This window comes from Myotis yumanensis, unplaced genomic scaffold (assembly GCF_028538775.1).
Source record: "Myotis yumanensis isolate MYYU_CA2020_CCGP unplaced genomic scaffold, mMyoYum1.0.hap1 SCAF_5, whole genome shotgun sequence".
Lineage (NCBI taxonomy): Eukaryota > Metazoa > Chordata > Mammalia > Chiroptera > Vespertilionidae > Myotis > Myotis yumanensis.
In genome coordinates this window covers 85,586,480-85,609,553 of record NW_027223756.1, presented here as the reverse complement: position 1 = coordinate 85,609,553, position 23,074 = coordinate 85,586,480, and the positions used below count along the sequence as shown (strand labels likewise).

Genomic DNA, 23,074 nt, shown 5'->3' with positions numbered 1-23,074 from the left:
GAACTGGAGCCCAGGAGCCCGGGAGAGGAGCCCTCTATCCCCCATTCACTCTGGAGCTGGAGGAGGAGGGAAAGGCCTGGAGGACACATCATTATCAAGTTTAAGTTGTTGCAGAAGGATACCCATGCTTACTTTATGATCTTCACACAACCTAGTGAAAAACCAGCAGTAAGTTGCCTGTCTCAAAATGACTGGAAGTTAGATGTTGCAAAAGACCAATTTTTTCCAAAATCCTGAACGGTATACATGAGACAGTGTAAAAGGATCATTGGACAGGAAGAAGTTAAAACATCTATACACTAGATACAAAGATCATCTAAGTAAAATTGGAATAGATGGCGTACAACAGTTGTATCATGATCATTGCGTGGAAGTTCAGAGCAGCAACACAGTGCAAGTTCTCCAAACAAAAGTTCATGCAGGGCATGACCGAATTAGGAAGTGACAGCATAGTGGCCCAGATACCCAAGATGGAAGAGGAATTGAAAGGACCAGCATAAATTAAGGATTTTCCCAGTTTACCTTTTTTTTATGAGTTCACTTTTAATTTTTCAAAGAATCCAGGACAAAAAGGATTAGATCTAGAAATGGCCAATGCCTCCTAGAATTTAATGCTAAATGGAAGCTTTAAATTCTTAGACTTATGGAAAAAGTTTTTGTTGGGACATCATAAACAATCAATAGCAAAAGATACCTGGAATTTTCTTTGGACTTTAGTGCAATGATTGCAGATGACATGTCTCATTATGATGAAAAGGGAGCACAGCCTGTTCTCATTGATGATTTTGTGGTATTGGCACACCCTCAAATTGCCAGGACAAAAAGTACAACAGTGTACATTAAAGGAACCTTCTAGAATGGTCTGTATAATAAATACAATTAAAAATTGCAAGTCAATTTCTGCTGGCTGGACTGAACTGAATTCAGATCACTCTTTATAATTAGACTGAAGGTCCAAACAAAACTTTAAAGATCATCTAGTACCATATCGTATTTCACTCTTCTAATGTTGGTTTGGGCTTGTCTTCTAGTCTGGCCTCCTCTAACCATTTAAAACTCCAACATTGGGGATTTCATCTTACATCTGTGGACCATCCTATTTTATTCTCCCAGAAGCTTTATGGTGATTATTTTGCGGTTTCCATTCTTGCACAAAGCACAATGTTGTCTTCATTAGAAAGCAGTTTGGCTTAAGAAGTAAACATCAACATTACAATTTCTAAAAACCTATGAATTAGCCCTAGCTGGTTTGGCTCAGTGGATGGAGCGTCAGTCTGCGGGCTCAAGGGTCCCAGGTTCGATTCCGGTCAAGGGCATATGCCCAGGTTGTGGGCTTGCTCCCCAGTAAGGGGTGTGCAGGAGACAGCCAATCAATGATTCCCTCTCATCATTGATGTTTATATCTCTCTCTTTCTCTCCCTTCTTCTCTGAAATCAATAATAAATAAAAAAAACTATGAAATATATGCTGTGGGCTATTTGCAAAGACTACGCTGATGGCACTTCCAATGGAGTCATATATTTAAGTGTACCAGATTTGGAATGGTATTTTGGTGTGGGATAATTTTTATTTCCTGGCAAATCATACACAATGTTGAGGTGAGTAGAGAATCTGAAAAACAAACAAACAAACAAACAAACAGAAAAACAACCTGTGAAAATAACCAAAGTGAAAAAAAAAAAAATTTCCACCCGGGTGTGGAAATTCTGCCCAGTCATGTGAATAAGAATCATGGAATATCCTGCACAAACATGCATGTCCTTCCACCCTGTCCTGACTACCTGGAAGGAACCTCAGTGGAGGCACTTTCATACAGTTATCTGAAATACAGTTGAATATATTTGAATAACAGAATGATTGTGAATGCTGTCCTCAAATTTCAGTACAAATGCCAAAAGTAAGAAGTACCAGATTATGATAATTTACCTCAGTTCTGTTCTCTTTGATTACAGTATCAATTCACTATTGCTATGAAACAAGCCATCCTAAAAGCAAATAGTTTAATATAATTCCTTTATTTTCCAGTAGATTTGTGTAGTGGAGAGGTGTTCTGATCTCTGCCAGTCTCCTCATGTGTCTGCAGTCAGCTATGGGTCAGCTGGGGTGTCTCTGCTGACCTTGGCTGGGCTTTCTAATGTATGAGGGGCTCAGCTATGGTGACTGACCTAGGGAAGGCTTGGCTGGAATAAATGAGCTCTGTCTGTATGTCTCTCCTTCTGTGGAAGGCCTCCTGGATTTGTTCACATGGCTCAGCCAGGGTTCCGAGTGAAGGCAGTGGAAATGCACCAAGGCCTGGTAAAGCGCACTGTCACTTCCACAATATTTTTTGACCAAAACAACTAAAAAAAATCCTAAATCCAGCCCAGATTGAAAGGTGGAAAAAAAGACTACACCTCTGGATGGGAGAAGCTCACAATCACATGGACAAAGATGTGGAAACAGAAAAGAATGGGGCCACATCTGCAAACAGACTATCACTTGGGTAAATTTTAATTCAGTAAAGTTTTTTTTTCCACATCTACCCTCAATGGCTGAATGATCTTAGAGAAGGAAATGGGAGTAAAAGTATGTTTAATGAGCATATATGGAAGTTCTACTCATGAGGGTCAGACCCCTCCAAATGTAAACATCTCCCCTCTGCAGCTTGCCTCCCGCTTATCATTTCTAGGCTAAAAAAGTAAAATTTTTCCTTCCAGTTATCTCCTGTCCAGGGACTTAACTCCTTGGTTAACATGGCTAGAGAGCTGTTGCTTTCCTGATACTATCTTTTCTGACATCCTCATGTAGACATTGCTTCTCTTTTTATTGACCTGCCCTTAACATATTCAAAATGATTTCCAATCTGATACTTGTATTTGTTGGGGATGGGTTTTTCATGGAAGGAGGTGGCCTTTGAAATGCACATACAACAGAGAAATAAGTATTTGAAAGCATTGAGTTGCTGCCATTATGCTGAATGAAAGAAGCCAGTCGCAAAAGGATAAATTCTGCATGATTTCACTTATATGATATATCTGAAGTAGTGAAATTCATAGAAACAGGAAATACAATGGCAGTTGTCAGGCATGGAAGGAGGAGGTTGGGGAGTTAGTGTTTAGTGGGTGAAGACTATCAGTTTTGCAAGAACATAAAAATGTTTTAGGTGTTGGTTGCACAAGAGTGTGAATGTACTTAACACTACTGAACTGCATACTTAAGATGATTACAATGATAAATTTTATTTCTTTTTTACTACTTTAATTTTTTTTAATGGAAGGAAATTTTGATACATGGTACAACATGGATGACCCCTAAGGACATTATGCTGAGTGAAATAAAGCAGTCGTAAAAAGACAAATACTGTATGACTCCACTTTTATGAGGTCCCGAGAGAAGTCACAGTCAGAGAGACCAGAAGTAGAATGGTGGGTGCCTTGGGATGGGGAGAGTGGGGGGAAGGGAGAGAAAGAATGAATGTTTAATAGGAACCAAGTTCCAGTTTGTGAAGATAAGACAGCCTGGAGATGAATGGTGGTAATGGTTGCATATAAATGTACTTAATGCCCCTGAACTGTCCATTTAAGTAATGGTTAAGATGATAACATTTATGTTACGTGTATTTCACAACATTAAGAAAAATAAAATCCAGCCCTAGCTTGTTTGGCTCAGCAGATAGAGCGTTGGCCTGAGGACTAAAGGGTCCTGCGTTCAATTCCAGTCAAGGTCACAGGGCAGGGTTGCAGGCTTGGTCCCCATTAGGGGGCATGTAGGACACAGCCTATCACTGATTCTTTCTCATCATTGATGTTTCTATCTTTCTCTCTCCCCTTTTCCTTTCTCTCTGAAATCAATAAAAATATATTAAAAACAAAAAGAGAAAAAAAGCTGCAGGAGGCTTAGATTGGCCATACACTGTTTTCTATTCCTTTGTGTGCAGACAGTAGCCATGTGAGAAGGAAAATCTCTGATGCTTTAAATCATGGAGATTTGAAGTTTGCTTATTACTAGAGCAGAACTGAGCCCACCCTGACTCAGATGTGGCAGCTGACAGCTGAGTCCTCTCCCATGTGGGCTAATTCCCTCATCCATGATCCCCAGGGCTGGGACAATGGTAAGAATTGAAGGAAAATTTAAGGGACACCAAAGAACTCAATAGTAAATGTGGCTATTATTTGAATACAGTGTTTTAAAAAATCAAAATTAATGCAAAACATGCATGATGATTGAAATAGCAAAATGTTAAATTAAGACGGGGTCTGTCACAGCTATGTGCTGAGACATTGTAGAACAGAGGCCAAGGGAACAATCAAACTTTGCTACTCATTCGTCTCCCTGTAGTCCCTGCTCTGGTGAACACCCAAGATGCTCTGCCTGGGGCTTTCTATGGCTCATGTGGCCCCAGGTCAGAATTGATAGGGAGTTAGCATCCCTGGGAATGACCCTCCATCACTTTTGGTGGATCAATAACGCAGCTCCCTCACTCCTCAAGGGTGTGTTCTACACTCTCTGAAAGGTCCTTGGAAGGACTGAGCCCCAGTGCCCACTGCAGAAATTGTTCATTCAAACTCTCATGATTTTCTGCCTAAACCTCCCTATCTCATGTCCCTTCTTCTCTTCTCATCCTTTGTAAGATCCACTGCTAATGATGTACCCCTACGCAATCCTTATCTCAGACTCTGTAGTTCAGGGAAACCAGCCCAAAGCAGACATCTATTACAATTTTATTTCAACTGGGCAAACACTATAATTCCTGATTCACCTCTTAATCTCTGGCCAAATATGTTGTGTTAGTGATTTATTGTGTGCAACAACTTGCCCCAAACATAAGGGCGTAAAATAACAGCAAATAGTTATGATCTCACAGTTTTTGTGGGTCAGGAATGAGGTATGGCTCCTCTGGGTTCTTTGCTCCAGGGTCACTAATGGGTCTCAGTGTCAGTTGAGGGCTTGAGGAGGGAAGGGTCCATTTTTAAATTCACTCAGGTGTTGTTGACAGGATTAAGTTCCTCACTGGCTGTTCAGTAGGCAGCTCTCAGCTCCTCACCACATGGGTATCTCCACAGGGCAGCTCACAATGGGACAGCTGGTTTCACCAGAGCAAAGAGAGAAGGAGAGTGAGAATGAGAGTGAGAGTGAGAGTGAGATTGAGAGGGAGAGGGAGAAGGAAAGGGAGAGGGAGAAAGAGAGGGGGAAGAGGCTAGGAGGGGGAGGGGGAGAGGAAGGGGGATAAAGAGGGGAGGGGGAAGGGGAGAGAGTGGGGGGACAGAGAGAGAGCCATGGGAGCAAGATGAAAATCTCAATCTTCTGTAACCAAATCTTGAAAGTGACATCTCACCACATGTCTTACTCTACTGTTAGAAGTGAGTCATGAGGCCTTGCCTGCACTCAAGAAGAGGGTATTACACAAGAATACCAGGAGGCAGGGGTCATGGGGGCTGTCTTGAAGTCTGCCCTCTGATTTTCCTGTTTTTAGTATATGGTTCCACTAGCAGCTCAGTTGTTCAGGCCCCAAATGGGGGTGTCATCCTGTCCATAAGGCATTCCAATGGCCCTTCTGATATCACCTCCTTCTTTCATCCCCTCTTGGCCTTCACTTCTCTGAAGCTAAGTCCCATCTTAGAACCTTTACACTCTCTGTTCCCTCTGCCTGGAACTCACATCTGCATGGCTTCTCCTTCAGGGTCTTTCACAGGCTGCTGTACAGGTGTTGCTCAGGGCTGCAGTCTCATCTGAAGGCTGGATCAGATAAGCAACCACTTCTTTCCAGCACTAGGTTTAACATGAACTCTTTCAATATTCATTCCTGATCCACTATTTATTCCTGTGCCACAAAGAGTTAACTTAGAGGGCTTGCACCTTCCAAAGGAAGGCCTGTCTTCATGATGCTTTACCTTGAGCCTGGTAGGTCATCTCTTTAAGGCCCTGGAGTATCTGTCCTGAGAAGAGTGTCTGTGTAGCTCAGACCTTAGACCATGCCAGAGAGTCATGCTCAAAATGTGACTCGTGATAGAGGCCTTGGGGCACTGTGCACTATTAGTTGTCCTCTGAATAAGCTGAGGTCAGCCACATGAGTGGTCAACCAAGCCCATGTGAACAACTCCCAGTAAAAACCCAGACACTAAGGCTCAGATGGGTTTCCCTGGTTGGAAATACTCAGTGCAGGTTGTCACACATCTTTGCTGGGAGAGTTGAGAGCTGGGACTTCACTGGAAGGGGACAGCTGGAAGCTCATGCCTGGTATCCTTTTAGTCCCACCCAGGTGTCCTGTCCTTTGCTGATTTTAATCTGTATTCAAATTAAATCTCTATAATCTATTGTGACCTGGAGTACAACAGATTTGCTAGGTTATGAGTTTGAGTAAATCTTTCACCCCCAACCAAGGCTGGCATTCCCCCAGGCCTCCTGTGTTTGAAATCTTCATCACCCTTGTCACTGAATGGTATGTTCTTGCTCATTTGTTATTTCCTGTCTCCCTCATCTGGACAGAAAGGAAAGCTGGAAACTTGTGTACAACTTTCATGAGAGCAGAAGACCAGAGTGGTCAGGGGTCAGGTCCTAACTCTGCCACTGTCTGGCAGTGTGGCCCTGGGTGAGCAACCTCACCTGTCTGCGCTCCAGTCTCCCTTTCTGTAAAACAGGAACAGGAACACGAGATCCTCTTTCATAGACCATTGGGAGATGGATGGGCTGGTTTATTAAGTCCCAGAAAGACCTTTATGAGCACTAGATTCCAAGTATTGGTCTCTGTTTAGATTCATAACCTAGAAAAGCAGTAACTAGAGCAGGTGGCAGTGCTCAGTTGAGGACAAATGAGTTAAGATGACCCCTCTGAGACCTTTGACATGGAGAGACAGGAGGGAACCAGAGATGCCCAGATGGTGGGAAGGAGGACAGGAAAAGTGCCAGGAAGGGCTGGACATCTGCCCTGTGGCTCTGGTCCCACACAGGGCTATGTGGGCTATTTGGGACACCCTGGGTAGCCAGGCCATAGAGATACTGGGAAGCAGGTCTGGGGAGTGGCAGAGCTGGGTAGGAAGGAGGGGGTGAGGAAAAGCAAACACTACAATCAGGGCTCCTAGGAGGAAATGTGTGGGAGAACTTGGAGGTAGAAGGTCAGAGCAGCTGGAGCCATGACTGGGGGCGGGCACCACAGGGGCCCAAAAGAAGTCTGTTCTAGAAAGTGGCCATTCTTTTCTGGCCTAGGAGAATGTGTCCCCTCTGCTGGATGCCCTGGAGATGCTACTGGGCTTCTAAACACAGCCCTACCCACCTCCTTGGTAGGAATGTCCTCCCCACCCCTGCTTCTAGACTCTTCCACATAAGGCTTTCATAGGTGCTCATGCCATATATTTTCAGGACAAAAGAATCAGAAGCACATCGTCTGAGTCTCTAGGGAGCAGTAGTTCTGAAAACAAGATTGAAAGGAAGAGAACATAGCCAGAGGGGAAGTACCAGGATGAGGACTTGAGAGGCAAAGAGAGGAGGTGCCTGGCTCTGAGCAGGCTCTTCCCCTCATGATATCTACACCATCAGAGCTCTCAAATCAGGTTCATACCTTGGCTGGGGATGAGTCTACTGTGGACCCATGTGCAACCTGGGCACCTCCCTCTGCCTCTGTGGACCTCAGTGTTCTTCCTAATGGCCCAGGTGTCCAGGTCAAAATACTAGAGTCATCTGTGTATCTATCTATCTCTGCTGCTCTCTATTCCTCCAACCCCAGAATCAGCAAGCCCCAAGGGCTCTACTTTCAAGATTTATCCAGAATCCACCCACTTTTTACCTCCTCTATGGCCCCATCCTGGACCAGCCCCATTATCTTCTACTGGGGACCGTTCAGTCTCCTGTGCCCTGACCTTTCAGCTCCACTCCACTCCACTCGCTCTCACACACTGGCTGTTCCCCCAGCAGTGTCCAGAGGACAGCTCCACTCAAGAACCCTTAGAGACTCCCACCACACTCAAAACAAAAGTCAAAATCCTCCTTGTAACCCACACGTCTCTACAATGTTCTGCCCTGGCCCTCCCTGCCATTATCTCCTTCCACTGTCCTCTCACTATTTCCTCCAGCCCCACTGGCTTCCTACTATTCCTGTCATTGTTGCTTATATTGAGTGGTAGACACACACAAGCACTTGAAATTCTGTGTGTGTGTGTGTGTGCGCGCGCGCGTGTGCATTTGTTCTGTCATTCCTCGTTATTCACAGATTCCATATTTGAGAACTCACCTACTTGCAAACATTTATTTGTAACCCAAAATCAATACTGGTGAGAATTCAGTGGTCATTCTCAGACATGCACAGAGAAGAGAACAATCTGAATTGCTTACTGGTCACTTCTAATCTGAGGTCCAACAAGGCAAGACTCTGCTTTCCTGTTATAGCTCTGATACCATAATGTGTAGTCTTCATAGTCAATGTAGTGCCACATGTTTCGCAGTTTTTTTCTTGCAATTGGTGATTTCACTGTTGAAATTGGCCCCCACATATAGCACTGAAACCTGTCTAGTGTCTCTAAGTGCAAGAAAGCTGTGATATGACTCATGGAGAAAATATGTGTGAGATAAGCTTCATTCAGACATATATTGAATGATATGAAGATTGTTCACTCACTCTCTCTTTGATAGATTTGGAAAACTTTAGAAAAGGGGAGATATTTAATTGGGGCACTAGAAGGAGTCACATTTATAGGGAGCACATTAAAAGATTTTCAGCCAAAACAGGAAAATAGTTAAGAAATAGTGCATAAAACTCTCCAGGTAATTTTTCACCCCAATGAATAAGGACCCTTACACATAGACATCATATCCACTCTTTAATGATTAGATGTGCACCATGAAGACTATGGTTTCAGATTTTCCTCTACAATAAAATTATGTAAATACCCTTAGTACTCAAATGTAGATTTTTCCATAGGGGTAGTAGAATTCATGACTGTTCTCTCAGGGAAACAATAAAAATATTCCTTTGAATGATATATGTCACAAGAGAATAAATTATGCTAAAGAATTCATGATAACCCATGAAATGGGAATTTCCAATTACGTATGGTCCAAAGATTGGCTTTATTTGTGTCAGAACAACAGGCTCTGAGGCTTTGAACCCTTCATTTATGGTCACTTCTTCAGACTAGTATAGTTGGCCCTGGAAAAGCTTACCTGCCAAGGAATCTTTCCAGGGCCTTCTTTATGTCATTGTTCCTCAGACTGTAGATGAAGGGGTTCAGCATGGGTGTGGCCACAGTGTACATCACCGAGGCTGTTGCACTTGAGTGTGCATTTTGGGTAGCAGCAGAGCTGAGATACACTCCTAGGCTGGTACCATAAAATAAGGAGACAACTGAGAGGTGAGACGCACAGGTAGAAAATGCCTTATACTTCCCTTGAGCTGATGGGATTGCACATATACAGGAGACTATTTTAGAGTAAGAGTAAAGGATCCCTACAAGGGGGCCACCACCTAGTAGCACAATTAAAAAATATAACAAAATGTTGTTAAGAAAGGTGTCAGAACAGGCAAGTTGGAGAACCTGATTGAGTTCACAGAAAAAGTGGGGGATTTCCAAGTCTGAGCAGAAGGACAGACGCAGCACCATTAAACTATGTAGCAAGGAAATCAGGACACTCATGATCCAGGACACCAGAACCAGCAGTCCACAGAGCTGGGGGTTCATGATGACCATGTAGTGCAGGGGGTGGCAGATGGCCACAAACCGGTCATAGGCCATCACAGTCAGGATAAAGTTGTCCAACACTACAAAGAGTGTATAAAAATACATCTGGGTGACGCAGCCTTCATAGGTGATGATTTTGCTTTGTGTCTGGATGTTCCATAGCATCTTTGGAATGGTGGTGGAGGTAAAACAGATGTCTACCAAGGACAAGTTGGAGAGGAAGAAGTACATGGGCGTGTGGAGGTGGGAATCTGAGCTGACGGCCAGGATGATGAGCAGATTTCCCAACACAGTGATCAGGTACATGGAGAGGAAAAGCCCAAATATGAGGGGCTGTAGCTCCAGTGCCTGTGATAGTCCCAGAAGAAGAAACTCTGAAATTTGTGTACCATTGCCTGGTTCCATGTGTCAGAGGTGACTACTAGAAAATTGAAAAAAATGAATAACTAATTTTCACATTAGCAGGCATTAGTAACTGCAAATATATGACATATTTACATTCTAGAATCAGAAAATAATTTCCATATTTGGTGTATGTTCTGGTTCTCATTAATTCATCTCTGTTGTCATTTCTCATTAAAATCTCCTTTCTTACCATCAATCAATTCTTCAAACATAATGTATATTGCTGTTTTTTTTTTTTTAAATATATTTTATTGATTTTTTACAGAGAGGAAGGGAGAGAGACAGAGAGTTAGAAACATCGATGAGAGAGACATCGATCAGCTAGCTGCCTCCTGCACATCTCCCACCGGGGATGTGCCCGCAACCCAGGTACATGCCCTTGACCGGAATCGAACCTGAGACCTTTCAGTCCGCAGGCCGACGCTCTATCCACTGAGCCAAACCAGTTTCGGCTGTATATTGCTGTTTTATTGAGGATATGTTTCATTCACTTGAGGTAAATATAGGGTGTCACAAAAAATGTGTACCCACAGTTTGAATAATAATAAAGGCACTGTTTATTAAAAATGCATTTTATTTTCAATATTGAGCTATCAGCTTGTACAGTGTATAAACATTTTGGGGGGACACCGTGTATGTTGACTATAGACCATGCTTCAGGCACTGTTCACAATATGGGATGCTAAAAAGTAAAAGTCTAAAAAAAAAAGTAAAAGTCTCTACAAACTAATGATGGAGAAAGAATTTAATCCAATAAAAATGATAATATCACATATGCAATGCTGAAGATGCTATAAAGAAAAGTAAATCATATTCAATGGAGAGAGTGCATAGAGGGTGTTCTTTTTATAGAATTTAGGCAAGACTTGCCAACAGGTGACAGTTAAACAGACACCTCAATGAAGAACAGGCACCAGACTAAGGGGGAAGTTCTTGCCAGGCAACAGGAACAGCCAGTGCAAAGGCCCTGAGAAGATGGTTGTTGTAGAAAATCAGGGCTCAAAAAGACCCAGTGTATCCAGGGAATGAGCAAGAAAGAGCAGGGAGAGATGGTGTCAGAGAATATTAAGAAACAAGGTAGCCTGCATGTTGCTATTGGAACTTCAAGTCATAGAGGGTGCCTTGTGCACACTATGTAAATCTTGCACTTCATTAATCTGGTTGCAAAAGCATCCAGTGAATTACAAAGGATCTCCTCCTTATTATCTTTTCTTGATTTTAGAGTCACATTGAAATAAATGAGTTCAAGCACCTCTGCTATGACGACTGCTCTCAATTTACAAGACAAACACACACACACACACACAACAATGCACCAGGGCCCCTTCATCTGTGTTATTTCCATGTCCTTCTCCCTCACTCCCACACTATGGAGGCTATGAGAAGATGCAAGTCAAACTGTCCATATCAAGTATTTTTTAAAAGAACTTAGAAATAGTACCTAGATATTCCTATTGTATGCCTTCCATGGCCAAATACACTTTGGGTTTCATATGGCTATGCACATTTTCTGTCCTGTATTTAAAGAAACATAAACAATAAGTTAAATAAACATAGCAGGAGAGAGAGCAATAAAATGCACATGAGGAACAAAAGGTCCCTGAGAGATGAGGGAGCAAAATCTTCTTTGGATTCTAGTAGCTTTTCGACCCTAATTACACCCCCTTGAGGCCAAGCAAAAATAACAAAGGAGAAAAAATAAATTTCTCCAAAAGTCAGAGGTAGTTACAAATATATAAACCTTACAGATTGACTATCCCAAATGAAAAATTTCCAAAAAATAAGCCAATAGCTCACAAAAGGAAATATACAAAAACAACACAGGTTGAATATTTATAACATCAAGAAGTAGAAGACAAGTTTTTCTTGTGCTCCTTCTATATTTATTTCACCAGTTGGTTTTTATATGGTTGATGGCAGATGAGAGAAGCCCCTTTCTCACTTTTCCTATGTGGCATCATTGTTTTTCTTGGACATTCAGTTTTGAACTCATTTTTGACAAATAATGGGAGCAGGCTAATTCTGTCTCATCCAACAGGCAAAGTCCTCCCAGGACAAGATCAATAAATCCTGCACACGCCATGAGGAGCCACCCTTCTACACTGAGTGACTTTCTTCACATGATTTATGCCTGAGCACATTGTCATACAAACATTCATTTCATCATATTCTGACTTCACCATCACAGTGCCAGATCCACACAAGCAGGGCTTCACCTGTTTTGTTCACCTTTGTATTTTCACTAATGTGTGTGAATATATGTGCACTTATATAGGCAAACCTTTAAGTAAATGTGAAGTTATGAAATGAAGTCGTGACAGGGAGAATGAAACCTGGTTAAACAGAGTGATTTTAAACCAATTGATATCAATTAAAGAAAATTGAATGGAGCATCAAAAATTAATGGAAGCAAGATGGAAAAACAACAATAATTTAGTGATACCAACATGGATTAATAATTAAATTTGCAATGGCATAGATATAGAAAATAATCTATAATGTTTCTAGAAATTGTGGCAAATGGCAGGTGCTCAGTTATTATTTGTTGAGTGAACAAGGAATGAGGACTCTGTATATAAGTACGTTGAACCCATGTAAGGTTGCACTTCAATATATTTGGAAAGATTGAATTGCTGATTGAAAGTTGGAAAAAAAAATCATCTTGTAAGAAAATGAAGTTGAGCCCCTCAGTCATGTTACAAAAATGCCGGAAGCCGGTCCATCCTTGCTGCTTGACACAGTTGCTGCAGGAAAGAAACATCTGCACAGCATATGTTTCAATGGACCTGGCATATATAGCATACTGTTCTTAATATGTTTGCTCCCTTTAGCGCCATGTGTTTTAACCAAGGTCACCTCTCCGAGAAAGGTTGTTTCCCCAGGTGGGGATCTTTCCCTGAGGTTAGGGAGGGGATACAACCCCTTAATTAAGTGCCAGGCGGGTAGTTAAGCTACATAATCTTTACTCCCTGGAATGGAGATAAGAAACGCCCTAACCTTTGTAATAGAAATTGACAGGATTAAAATCGGCTGGTATAAATACGGATGTAACAAGACAATAAACATCAGATCCTCATCAGATCCTCATCAGTTCCTCATCAGTTCCTAACCAGAACTCCGACCAGAACTTTGGCTGGAGATCCTGGCTATAGGTCCTGACCAGGCTGCTGATCAACTGAAGCTGTCTCCATGTCATTCCTTCTTCGCCGACTCCGTCCACACCTTTGGGGACCCCTGGACCCGCTGGGATTGGACCCCAGCACAAAAAACCAGATGTATTATTTACTCACTATAAGAGTAACCAATCTCTCTTAGGTTAACAGATAGAAAACTGCATATCAATGTTTATGGGTGGGCCAAACCATTGTAGTTATATCAAGAGACTCAGAAATAATAAGACAGACATATTTAATTTTTTAAAAATGTAAAACTTTTCTTTGGCCAAAACACCCCCAAAATATCAATTGACAAATATTAATTTTTACTTATTTTACTTCTGTTTTAAATTTTTCACTGAATTTATTACATTGACTTTGGTTAATAAAATTATATAGGTTTCAGGTGTACAATTCTATAATACATCTATGTATATTGCATTGTGTATTCAGCACCCCACGTCAAGTCTCCTTCTATCACCATTTATGCCCCTTTCACCCTCCTCAACCTCCCCCACCATAATATTTTATAAAAAAAATCATTTGAAAGGCTTATAATGAAAGAATAATCAGCATATTAAAGTAAATATTCAAATTAACAAAACCATCAAACATATGAATGTTTGATCAAATTCAGGAAAAGTCCAGAAGACAAGAAAAAAAATTTCATACCTGTTAGTTTGGGAAAAAACTAAAATGTCACATTGACTGGGGTTGGAACTTTCAAGCAGGTAGCAAAGGGGTACTCGTTTTTCTTTTCTGGCAGAACTGTAAAGTGTTACAACATTGGGAAAGCAATCTGAAGACAGCTATTACAAGTACATATATTCTTTCAGTCATGGTTTTTCAGTCTCTGCACTATTGACATTCTGGGCCAGATCATTGCCTGTGGTGTGGTCTCTCCTGTGCATTGTAGCATGTTTAGAGCATCCCTGGTCTGTACCTACACTTTCCATGTGACAGTGAAAAATGTCTCTGGATACTGCTGAACGTCCCCTGGGGGAACAATACTGCTGCTGGTGGAGAACCAGAGTTCTAATGTAACAATCTCAGAATATTTTTGTATAATTGTTACTAGAGGCCCAGTGCATGAAATTCATGCATGGGGGAAGGGGGTCCCTGCAGCCCAGCCTGTACCCTCTCCAATCCGGGACACCTCAGGGATGTCCAACTGCCAGTTTAGGCCCAATCCAGTTGATCAGGCCTAAACCAGCAGTCAGACATTCCTCTCACAATCCTGGACTCCTGGCTCCTAATTGCTCACCTGTCTGCCTGCCTGGTTGCCCCTAACTGCCTCTGCATGCCAGCCTGATTGCCCCTAACTGCCCACCGCTGCTGGCCTGGTCACCCCTCATGGTCCCCCCAGCCGACCTGATCGCCCCACGCAGGCTGCTGTTCAGTTGTTTGGTCATCCCTCACTAACCCCCCTGCTGGCCTGGTCGCCCCCAACTGCCCCCCCCCCCCCCCACTGGCCTCATCGCACGTAATTGTCCCTTTGCCAGCCTGGTCCCCCCAAACTTCACGCCCCCGCCAGGCTGGTCACCCCCAACTCCCCCCCTCTCCCCGCCGGCAGACTGGTAGCCACACACAGCCTGCTGTTAAGTTGTTTGGTCTTCCCTCATTAACACCCCTGCTGGCCTGGTCACCATACACAGCCTGCTGTTCAGTCATTTGGTCATCCCTCACTAGCCCCCTGTCAGCCTTGTAGTCCCACGCAGTCTGTGTTTTGTCGTCTGTCTGGTTGTTTCGGTTGTAATGGCCCCTGGATTTTTATATATTAGGATAATAGCAATGAATTGAGAACGTATATGGAATAGCATAGCCACATCATAAAATATTATGTACACGTGGTAAAAATGAATTGGTATTACACTAGTTGAGTGGAGGGAAGACCATAAGATATTGTTAATAATAAGGAAGAGTGGACACAGAAAAAAGAGTGTACAACACATAAAGAGAATTTCTGATGGGAACAGATGCTATTTATGAATTTACATAAAAGCATATGAGTATGTATATGTGAATAACATAGGAAGAGAAGTTTTTTAAAAACTAAGATTTTATAGAAAACAGATTTATCATCAGGAATGAAATTAGGTTATGCATAGTGGCTATGAAACAATTGCATAAAAACAGTAAGTAAAAATCATATTTATATAAAGATAGAAAACAATAATAACTTATCATCAACATGGACCACTAATTCCAGATTAAATTTCCCCAAACTTGGAAATATAAGAATATTATAGAATGGCTTTTAAATTTGGGGGAAAACAGTGTCTAAGTTATAATTTCTTCTTATATAAAGTTATTAGATTCAAATATGCTAATAGAAAGTAAAGCTAATTTTTAGTTTAAAACAAAGGAGAATGCCTTTTAGAGGACAGTAGAAGATGATGCAAATTTTGGAAATAGAGATTATGGCAAAAGGCCAAGAGGAAAAATAAGGGACAAGTTGGCTATATGGATGTAGGGTGATTTATTAGCACTAAGTACACAGAAGAACATTCACTTTCATTTTTGTTGGGAGCAAGAATTTACAAGTGAAAAGTATACAAGTAACAGCTGAATTTTTTTTTTTTTCAGTAAGAAAAGTGAAAAATAAGAGGAAACTGAGAGAATACAATATGACTGAGTGGTAGATTTGAGCCCACACTATTAATAAACACTCACAATTCCCCACATATACACACATGAAGGTACTCAATGACAACAAATTTGGTAGAAAAGACTAGAATTGCTTATTTAGAAGAATACAATAAAAAACTCAAATGAAAACACTCTGGCCCCACTGCACAAATGCCAGGACTTGTACAGATAATTTACAATAGACAAAACAAATGAATAATTACCCCACAAATGTATTCAGGTCACAGGTAATGAAGTAATTTAGCATACCTCTTATTACTTATCAAATAAATTCTACTTCATGTGAATTGAACAACCAGACTGAAAGAAGACAGTGTGAAATGTATGTCTCATGAACTACTGTTGCAAGTTAATATTTACAAGAAATATACTGAATCTGGATTTTTCTCTTCAATATGGAAACGTAGTGGAATAGACCCCATGATGAAAATAAAGAATCGTCCTCACTTTACTAGACATCACTCCATAGCTAGCACTCTATTTTCCTACTCCCTTTAGTTACAAAACTCATTGCATAGGTTCCACTTTTACTTAAAATACTTGATGTCTACCATTGCCGCCTCTAATTGGGCTTCCATCTGTTAATTGTCAACAATTCACCATGTGTTGCTGAGTTTAATGTTCACTTCTCCCTACAGCATCATAAACTATTCATTAATTAGTTAATCAGACAAACAACCATAGGTTGATGGCTATCAAGACACCTCAGGTAAACTTTCTTAGTTTGGATGCTCTCTGACCCTTTCTGGTAGTACCTGCCAGATCTTTGGACTCACCTGATTGGGAAATCTTAGGGGACGGCCTTTGTGTGAAATTCCAACCTCCTGGATGGTTGATGGTGGAGACTAAAGCTCTCTGCCCAGACAAGACAGCAGGAAGGAGGCAAGCACAGGTCCCCTTAGGATTGGAAAAGCAACAAGCAGGTCCCATCCAGCCCAAGGTCACACACACTGAGAGACTGAAGATTAAGAGATATTTACAGCTCCCTATATCTGCTAATTAGGTACATTGCTGTCTTGTTATTTCAACCTCTAATCACATGATTTCCCTGTGGGTTGAGACAGAACAGAATGTTTTCCTAGAGATTCTGAGTTCCCAAAAGACAAGTTTAAAAGTCAAGGGAATCCTAGTTTTTCACTAATTCTTCCTTACAAAATCGGTTGGTTTTCAGGAGAATAACATCTCAGCATCTTATCCCAACCCGGTTTTAAAATTTTTCCAAATTTAAGACTGAGAATCTAGCCTGGATTAGAAAACCTGAAATCTCAATATACTGACTTGTTTTTGGAACACAGGCCCTGATAGCTACATAAAATTCTATTTTTATTTTCAACAAGGGGGGAACCTAAGTTCCTTTGATATAAACTTTGTGTGTTACACACTGGACTTCATGACACATTAGCCAAAAACAATTTGGCATTTTGAACTTATATCACAAATTAAGAGCCGTCATTTAGTCCCTCACTATGAAATATTTGTTAATCATCAGAAACATATATTTTTTTGCACTCTAATGTAAGTTAGGAATAGGAAAGTAAATAGACTCTTCCCTGTAGCCTCCAGAAGAAACCTAGCCCTGCTAACATCTTGATATAAGCCCACTAAGACCCATTTCCTGTTTCTGACCTAAGGAAATGTAAGAGCATAAACATGTTTGTTTTAAATCACTGGTGCTATTCTTACACTAGCATTAAAAATTGAATACAGACATTTATCCAATGAAATTTTTGTTCCAGAAAATGAAATTAAAGTGTCAATTCATTCATTGCCCCTGGGTAAAGGCATTTTGAGTTGTAATCACTCTTAGGTACAAGAAATTTATAATTAGTTTGGAGATGTCCAGGCTCATTAGCTGGTAGAGGATTTCTTATTAAATAAATATAAATGTGCTTCAGATTTTAATTCTTTTGCTGCATTAACACATGAAAGGTAATTCATCATTTAAGTTCATGTCTACCATATACTTTAAACCTTCATGTCTAAATTTCTATATCTTTTCAATTCTATGCTCTTCAACTTTTTCATAAGTTTACTTTATACATAAAATATCCTATATAATAAAAGCCTAATATGCAAATAGACCTAACGGCAGAACGACCGGTTGCTATGATGCATGGTGACCACCAAGGGGCAGACGCTCAATCCAGGAGCTGCCCCCTGGAGTTCAGGTCACTCCCACAGGGAGAGTGCTGCTCAGCCAGAAGCTGGGCTCGCAGCTGGTGAGCACAGCAGTGGTGGCAGGAGCCTCTCCCACCACCGCTGCAGGCAGGCAGTAAGGAGTGAGGGATCCCAGACTGCAAGAGCCACAACTGCAAGAGGAATGTCTGACTGCCAACTTAGGCCTGATCCCCCAGCCCAAGGGGGCAGGCGTATATCCCCCAAGGGGTCCCAGACTGAAAGAGGGCACAGTCCGGGCTGAGGGATCCCCCCTCTGCTGTACATGCTTTTCATGCACCAGGCCTCTAGTATATTCAATAATTACATTACGAAACCCTTAAAGTTTATTGTGCACTTTCTTAACTTATACACAATTGAAACACAAGGTATATACTGTAATTTTTGTATGGCTTGTATTCTTCAAATTGTACATTTTAATCATGTTCAGTTTATAGTATGTAATTCTACTTCAATAAATTATTTAGAAGGTAAAAAGTCTAGGATCTAGAGCTGAGATAGCTGATTCACACTGAGAAATGGCAGGAGGTATCTCTTCTACCTGAAAAAAAAGCAAATTCTCATGGAAAAAGGAATAGTAAAAATAAACTAAAGCAATTCACATTTGGTGCTCTTTTTTTTCCTTAAAAATATAATATAAAAACCTGGTATAGAAACAGGGTAAACTGATCAGATATTGCTTTAAGGGAGAAGAGCACCATGATCACACACAACATCATGAATAAGTCTTAGAAATACATGTGGAAACTCACAGCTGACTATAGACTCATAAAGAGATGGGCAGAATTCAGAACAACTCCTACGTCAAAACAAAAAGCTACTGGACAGTAAAAGAAACCATCAACAAAATGGAAAGGGAGAACATATTTGGCAATGATATATCTGATAAGGGGTTAATATCCAAAATATATGAGGAACATATGCACCTTAACAAAATGAATACAATCCAATTAAAAAATGGGCAAAGGGAGAGAGAATCCAAGGTGGCGGCTGACAGAATGGCAGTGAGGGAGAGAGCATGAGTGAGTGAGGGAGTGAAAGGGGTGTGTGTGGACGTATGTGGTGTGTGTGTGTGTGTGTGTGTGTGTGTGTGTGTGAGTGAGGGACACTTATATTCCACAGGACTTTGGAGGGCTGGCAGACGAGGCTCCCCTCACCGGGCAGCCTCTGCTACCGCTGCAATCTCCCCGGGCAGCCGGCTCTGCCACAGAGGCCACACCATCTTGAAGGGGAGAGAGGCTGTAACTGGGAACCCAGCCTCACCTCCTCCTGGGGAGCCCTTGGACGCCACCTGGGACTCTACAGCCACACCAGCCAGGGACCTGCTGCCTTGGCTCTGAACCCATGAACAATGAGATTCCAGCCTCTTGGGCCATGGGCTCCTAAAAAATTTGTCTCGGGGTGGGGAAGGGGGACACAAAATGGTGGCTGAATAGATGGATGTGTCTATCTATTCACGGAGCAAATAGAAGAAACAACTACATCAAATAACATCCAATCAGAATTGGCAAATTAAACACAGCTGGTGAGGTGATCTGCAGCTGGAAAGGACAGAGGACATCTGGAGAATGGTAGGATTGGGGATCTGGGCTGGAGAGAGAGACAGAAGGAAACTGCGCTGTACCAGGTCTGTGTCCCTTGGGGATACGCTTAACACTCAACTGTGGAAGGGGGTCTAAAGGGCTGCTGGAAACTGGGGAATCTAGATCTAAGTCCACAGCCATTGGGAGGCTGTGCCCAGAAAGGCAGCCTGAAGTTCGGCACTGGCCATACAGTGCCGGGGGCCGGGGGCCGGTGGGGGGGGGGGGGGGGGGGCGCGGGGGGGGAGATACACGCAGCAAAGTGGTTGCTCTGTCTTTATATTTTCCTTGCTTTTACTCTCTAAACCCAGTTCATAGGATCTATCAATTACAAATACTCACTGAGGCTGTGGTGCTGGTGCAGGTTCAGTTTTGTGGAGGCCAGGGAGCAAGACAGCGAGAGGTGATAAGGAATCCATCTCTGGGACAGTCCTGTCCCTCCAACCCTAAACTGACATTTTTCTCCTGAAGAGACAGCCCCTCCTAGCATTGCAGCCATGCCCAGCCTTGAGCTCTGCAGGGAAACAAGGAATGTGAATACCCCCAGGGAGCCCTCAAGGTCTGGGTAGAGGGGCCATTTGTTCCTGGAAACTAATACAGTAACACCCCCACCTAGAGCCTGTGTCAGAAATAGATGCTTCTGTAAATACACCTAAAAACAAGCAGACAAACCAAGTGGGCTGATTGGTCCCGCCTGCCTGAAACCAAGGCTGTGGAGACAGACACAGAGAAGTGGTGAATTGCTGGGAACTTCAACAAGGTGCTGGTTATCTAACAGGAAACTGAGAAGTGGCAGACAGAACAGTAGAGAGGGGTCTTAAACCAGCCTCCCTGGGACATTAAAACTCAGCTGAAGAGAATGACAGTTCACTACTTCACTTTTTTATTTTTTATCTTCTACTTAAGAAAGAAAGTGGAAAAACATTTTTTTCATTATTTATTTATTTATTTATTAACTTTTTTTTGATTAGTGTTTTTCACTCTATTTTTATTGTTTTATCATTATTTTACTTTATCTCATTTTTTTCCATTTTGCCAACCTTTTCTTCCTCCCTTCCTTTTTCATCTTACTTCTCTTCTCCTTTTCCTGCTTTAGTTTTTCTCTCCACTTTCTTTTAGCTCTTGTTAAAAATTGATCTTCTTTATCTGCTTTATTGGTGCATTACTATAATAGTAGTCTCTGTTGGCTTACTCATATGTCTAATTTTCTATTCCCTGTTCCAAGTCCATGCACCCTTATCTTTCCTCTTTCTTCTCTAGCCACTTTTTTTATACTTTTGTTTTTCCTCTCCTCTCTTGCTCGCTTCTTATCCTAATTGCTTAATTAGTACCACTCACCAATCTCAAGCCTATTTACTCTCTATTCTCCTTTTCCAAAAATAGATGAATATACAGCTAGATAGACAGATTAAAGAAAGAAAAAAAAATTTGTTTTTTATTATTTTAAATTTGTATTATTTACTTGAGTTTTTTTTTTTGTTTTTATTTTACTTTTTTTCTTATCCACTCATTCTCTTTCTCATTCCTTTCTATTGAACGGTGGACACTCCCCCATTCTATCACATGATCTCATTTATGGAATACTAGTGGCTCGGTGCACTAAATTTGTGCATGGGGGGAGGGGTGTTGTCCCTCAGGCGGCCTGCACCCTCTCCAATCCAAGACCTCTCGGGGGATGTCCAACTGCCGGTTTAAGCCCAATCCCACAGGGCCTAAACTGGCAAACGAACATCCCTCTTGCAATCCAGGACCACTGACTCCTAACCGCTCACCTGCCTGCCTGCCCGGTAGCCCCTAAACACTCTGCTTGTCGGCCTGCTGAACCCCTACTGGCTGCCCCCCACTGGCCTCTCTCCCCCAACTGCCCTCACCTGGCAGCCTCATGGCCCCCAACTGCCCTCCCCGGCTGGCCTCATGGCATCCAACAGCCCTCCCTGGCCAGTCTCCCAGAAGGTCTCCTGGTCTAATTAGCATATTACTCTTTTATTAGTACAGATGATGAACAACGTAAACTGATGAACAAAAACAGATCCAGAGACAGAGAAGCATCAATCAGACCGTCTAACCTCAGAGTGAAGACAGGGGAGGGTGGGAGTAAGGGGGAGAGATCAACCAAAAAATTTGTATGCATGCATGTAAGCCAAACCAATGGGCACAAACACCAGGGGGGTGAGTGTGTGAATGTGGGGGTGGGGGGTAATTAGAGGATAAGGACACATATGTAATACCTTAATCAATAAAGAAAAAAATATTTTAAAAAGGAAAGAAAAGAATAATGAACATATAAGTGAAAACTGTGGTCTCAGATTTTGCTCTAAAATAAAATTATGCAAATCACCTTAGTATCCAAGTATAATTTGGTCCACAGGGGTAGTATAATTCATGACTATTCTTTCAGGAAAATAATAGGAAAATGACTTGGAATGAAAAGAGTCATAAAATAGTGAATTATGCTAAAATAATTCATTTAACCTATGAGATAAATGAGAATTTCCAATTACATATGCTATTGGCTATGGTAGGCATGTTGTTCCAGTGCCTGTGATTGGCCTAATTTGTGTCAAAACATCTGGCCCTGAGGAATTGAATCCTGCATTCCTGGGCAATTGTTCAGCCTAGTACAGTTGGCCCTTGAAAAGCTTACCTGCCAAGGAAACTTTCCAAGGCCCTCTTTATGTCCTTGTTCCTCAGACTGTAGATGAAGGGGTTCAGCATGGATGTGGCCACAGTGTACATCACCGAGGCTGTTGCACTTGAGTGTGAGCTGTGGGTAGCAGTATAGCTGAGATACACTCTTAGGGCTGTACCGTAAAATAAGGAGACAACTAAGGTGAGAGGCACAGGTAGAAAATGCTTTATACTTCTCCTAAGCTGAAGGGATTCCACATATGGAGGAAAGTATCTTAGAGTAAGAGTAAAGAATCCCAGCGAGGGGTCCACCACCTAGCAGTCCAGCTGAAAAATACATTATCATGTGGTTAAGAAAGGTGGCAGAACAGGAAAGTTGGACCACCTGATTGAATTCACAGAAGAAGTGGGGGATTTCCAAGTCCGAGCAGAAGGACAGCCTCAATACCATTAAGCTATGTAGCAAGGAATTCAGGGCACTCATGATCCAGGACAGCAGAACCAGCAGTCCACAGAGCCAAGGGTTCATGATGACCATGTCGTGCAGGGGGTGGCAGATGGCCACATACCGGTCATAGGCCATCACGGTCAGGATAAAGTTGTCCACCCCAACAAAAAGCATGAAAAAATACATCTGGGTGATGCAGCCTTCATAGGTGATGACTTTGCTCTGTGTCTGGATGTTCATCAGCATCTTTGGGATGGTGGTGGAGGTGAAACAGATGTCCACCAAGGACAGGTTGGAGAGGAAGAAGTACATGGGTGTGTGGAGGTGGGAGTCTGAGCTGACAGCCAGGATGATGAGCAGGTTTCCAAACACAGTGGCCAGGTACAT

The 23,074-nt window shown here is 42.1% G+C and overlaps 1 protein-coding gene and 2 pseudogenes across 1 annotated transcript; 1 reads left to right on the top strand and 2 right to left on the bottom strand.

The window, feature by feature from the left end:
- Positions 1-135: 135 nt before the first annotated feature.
- On the top strand, positions 136-856 carry LOC139011470 (DCN1-like protein 1 pseudogene; annotated as a pseudogene).
- An 8,272-nt stretch (positions 857-9,128) lies between these two features.
- Positions 9,129-10,052, bottom strand: LOC139009849 (olfactory receptor 7A5-like). Its single transcript, XM_070413965.1, has one exon. The coding sequence runs from the start codon at positions 10,050-10,052 to the stop codon at positions 9,129-9,131; it is 924 nt and encodes a 307-aa protein (XP_070270066.1).
- Positions 10,053-22,251: 12,199 nt separating this feature from the next.
- Positions 22,252-23,074, bottom strand: LOC139009848 (olfactory receptor 7A10-like; annotated as a pseudogene).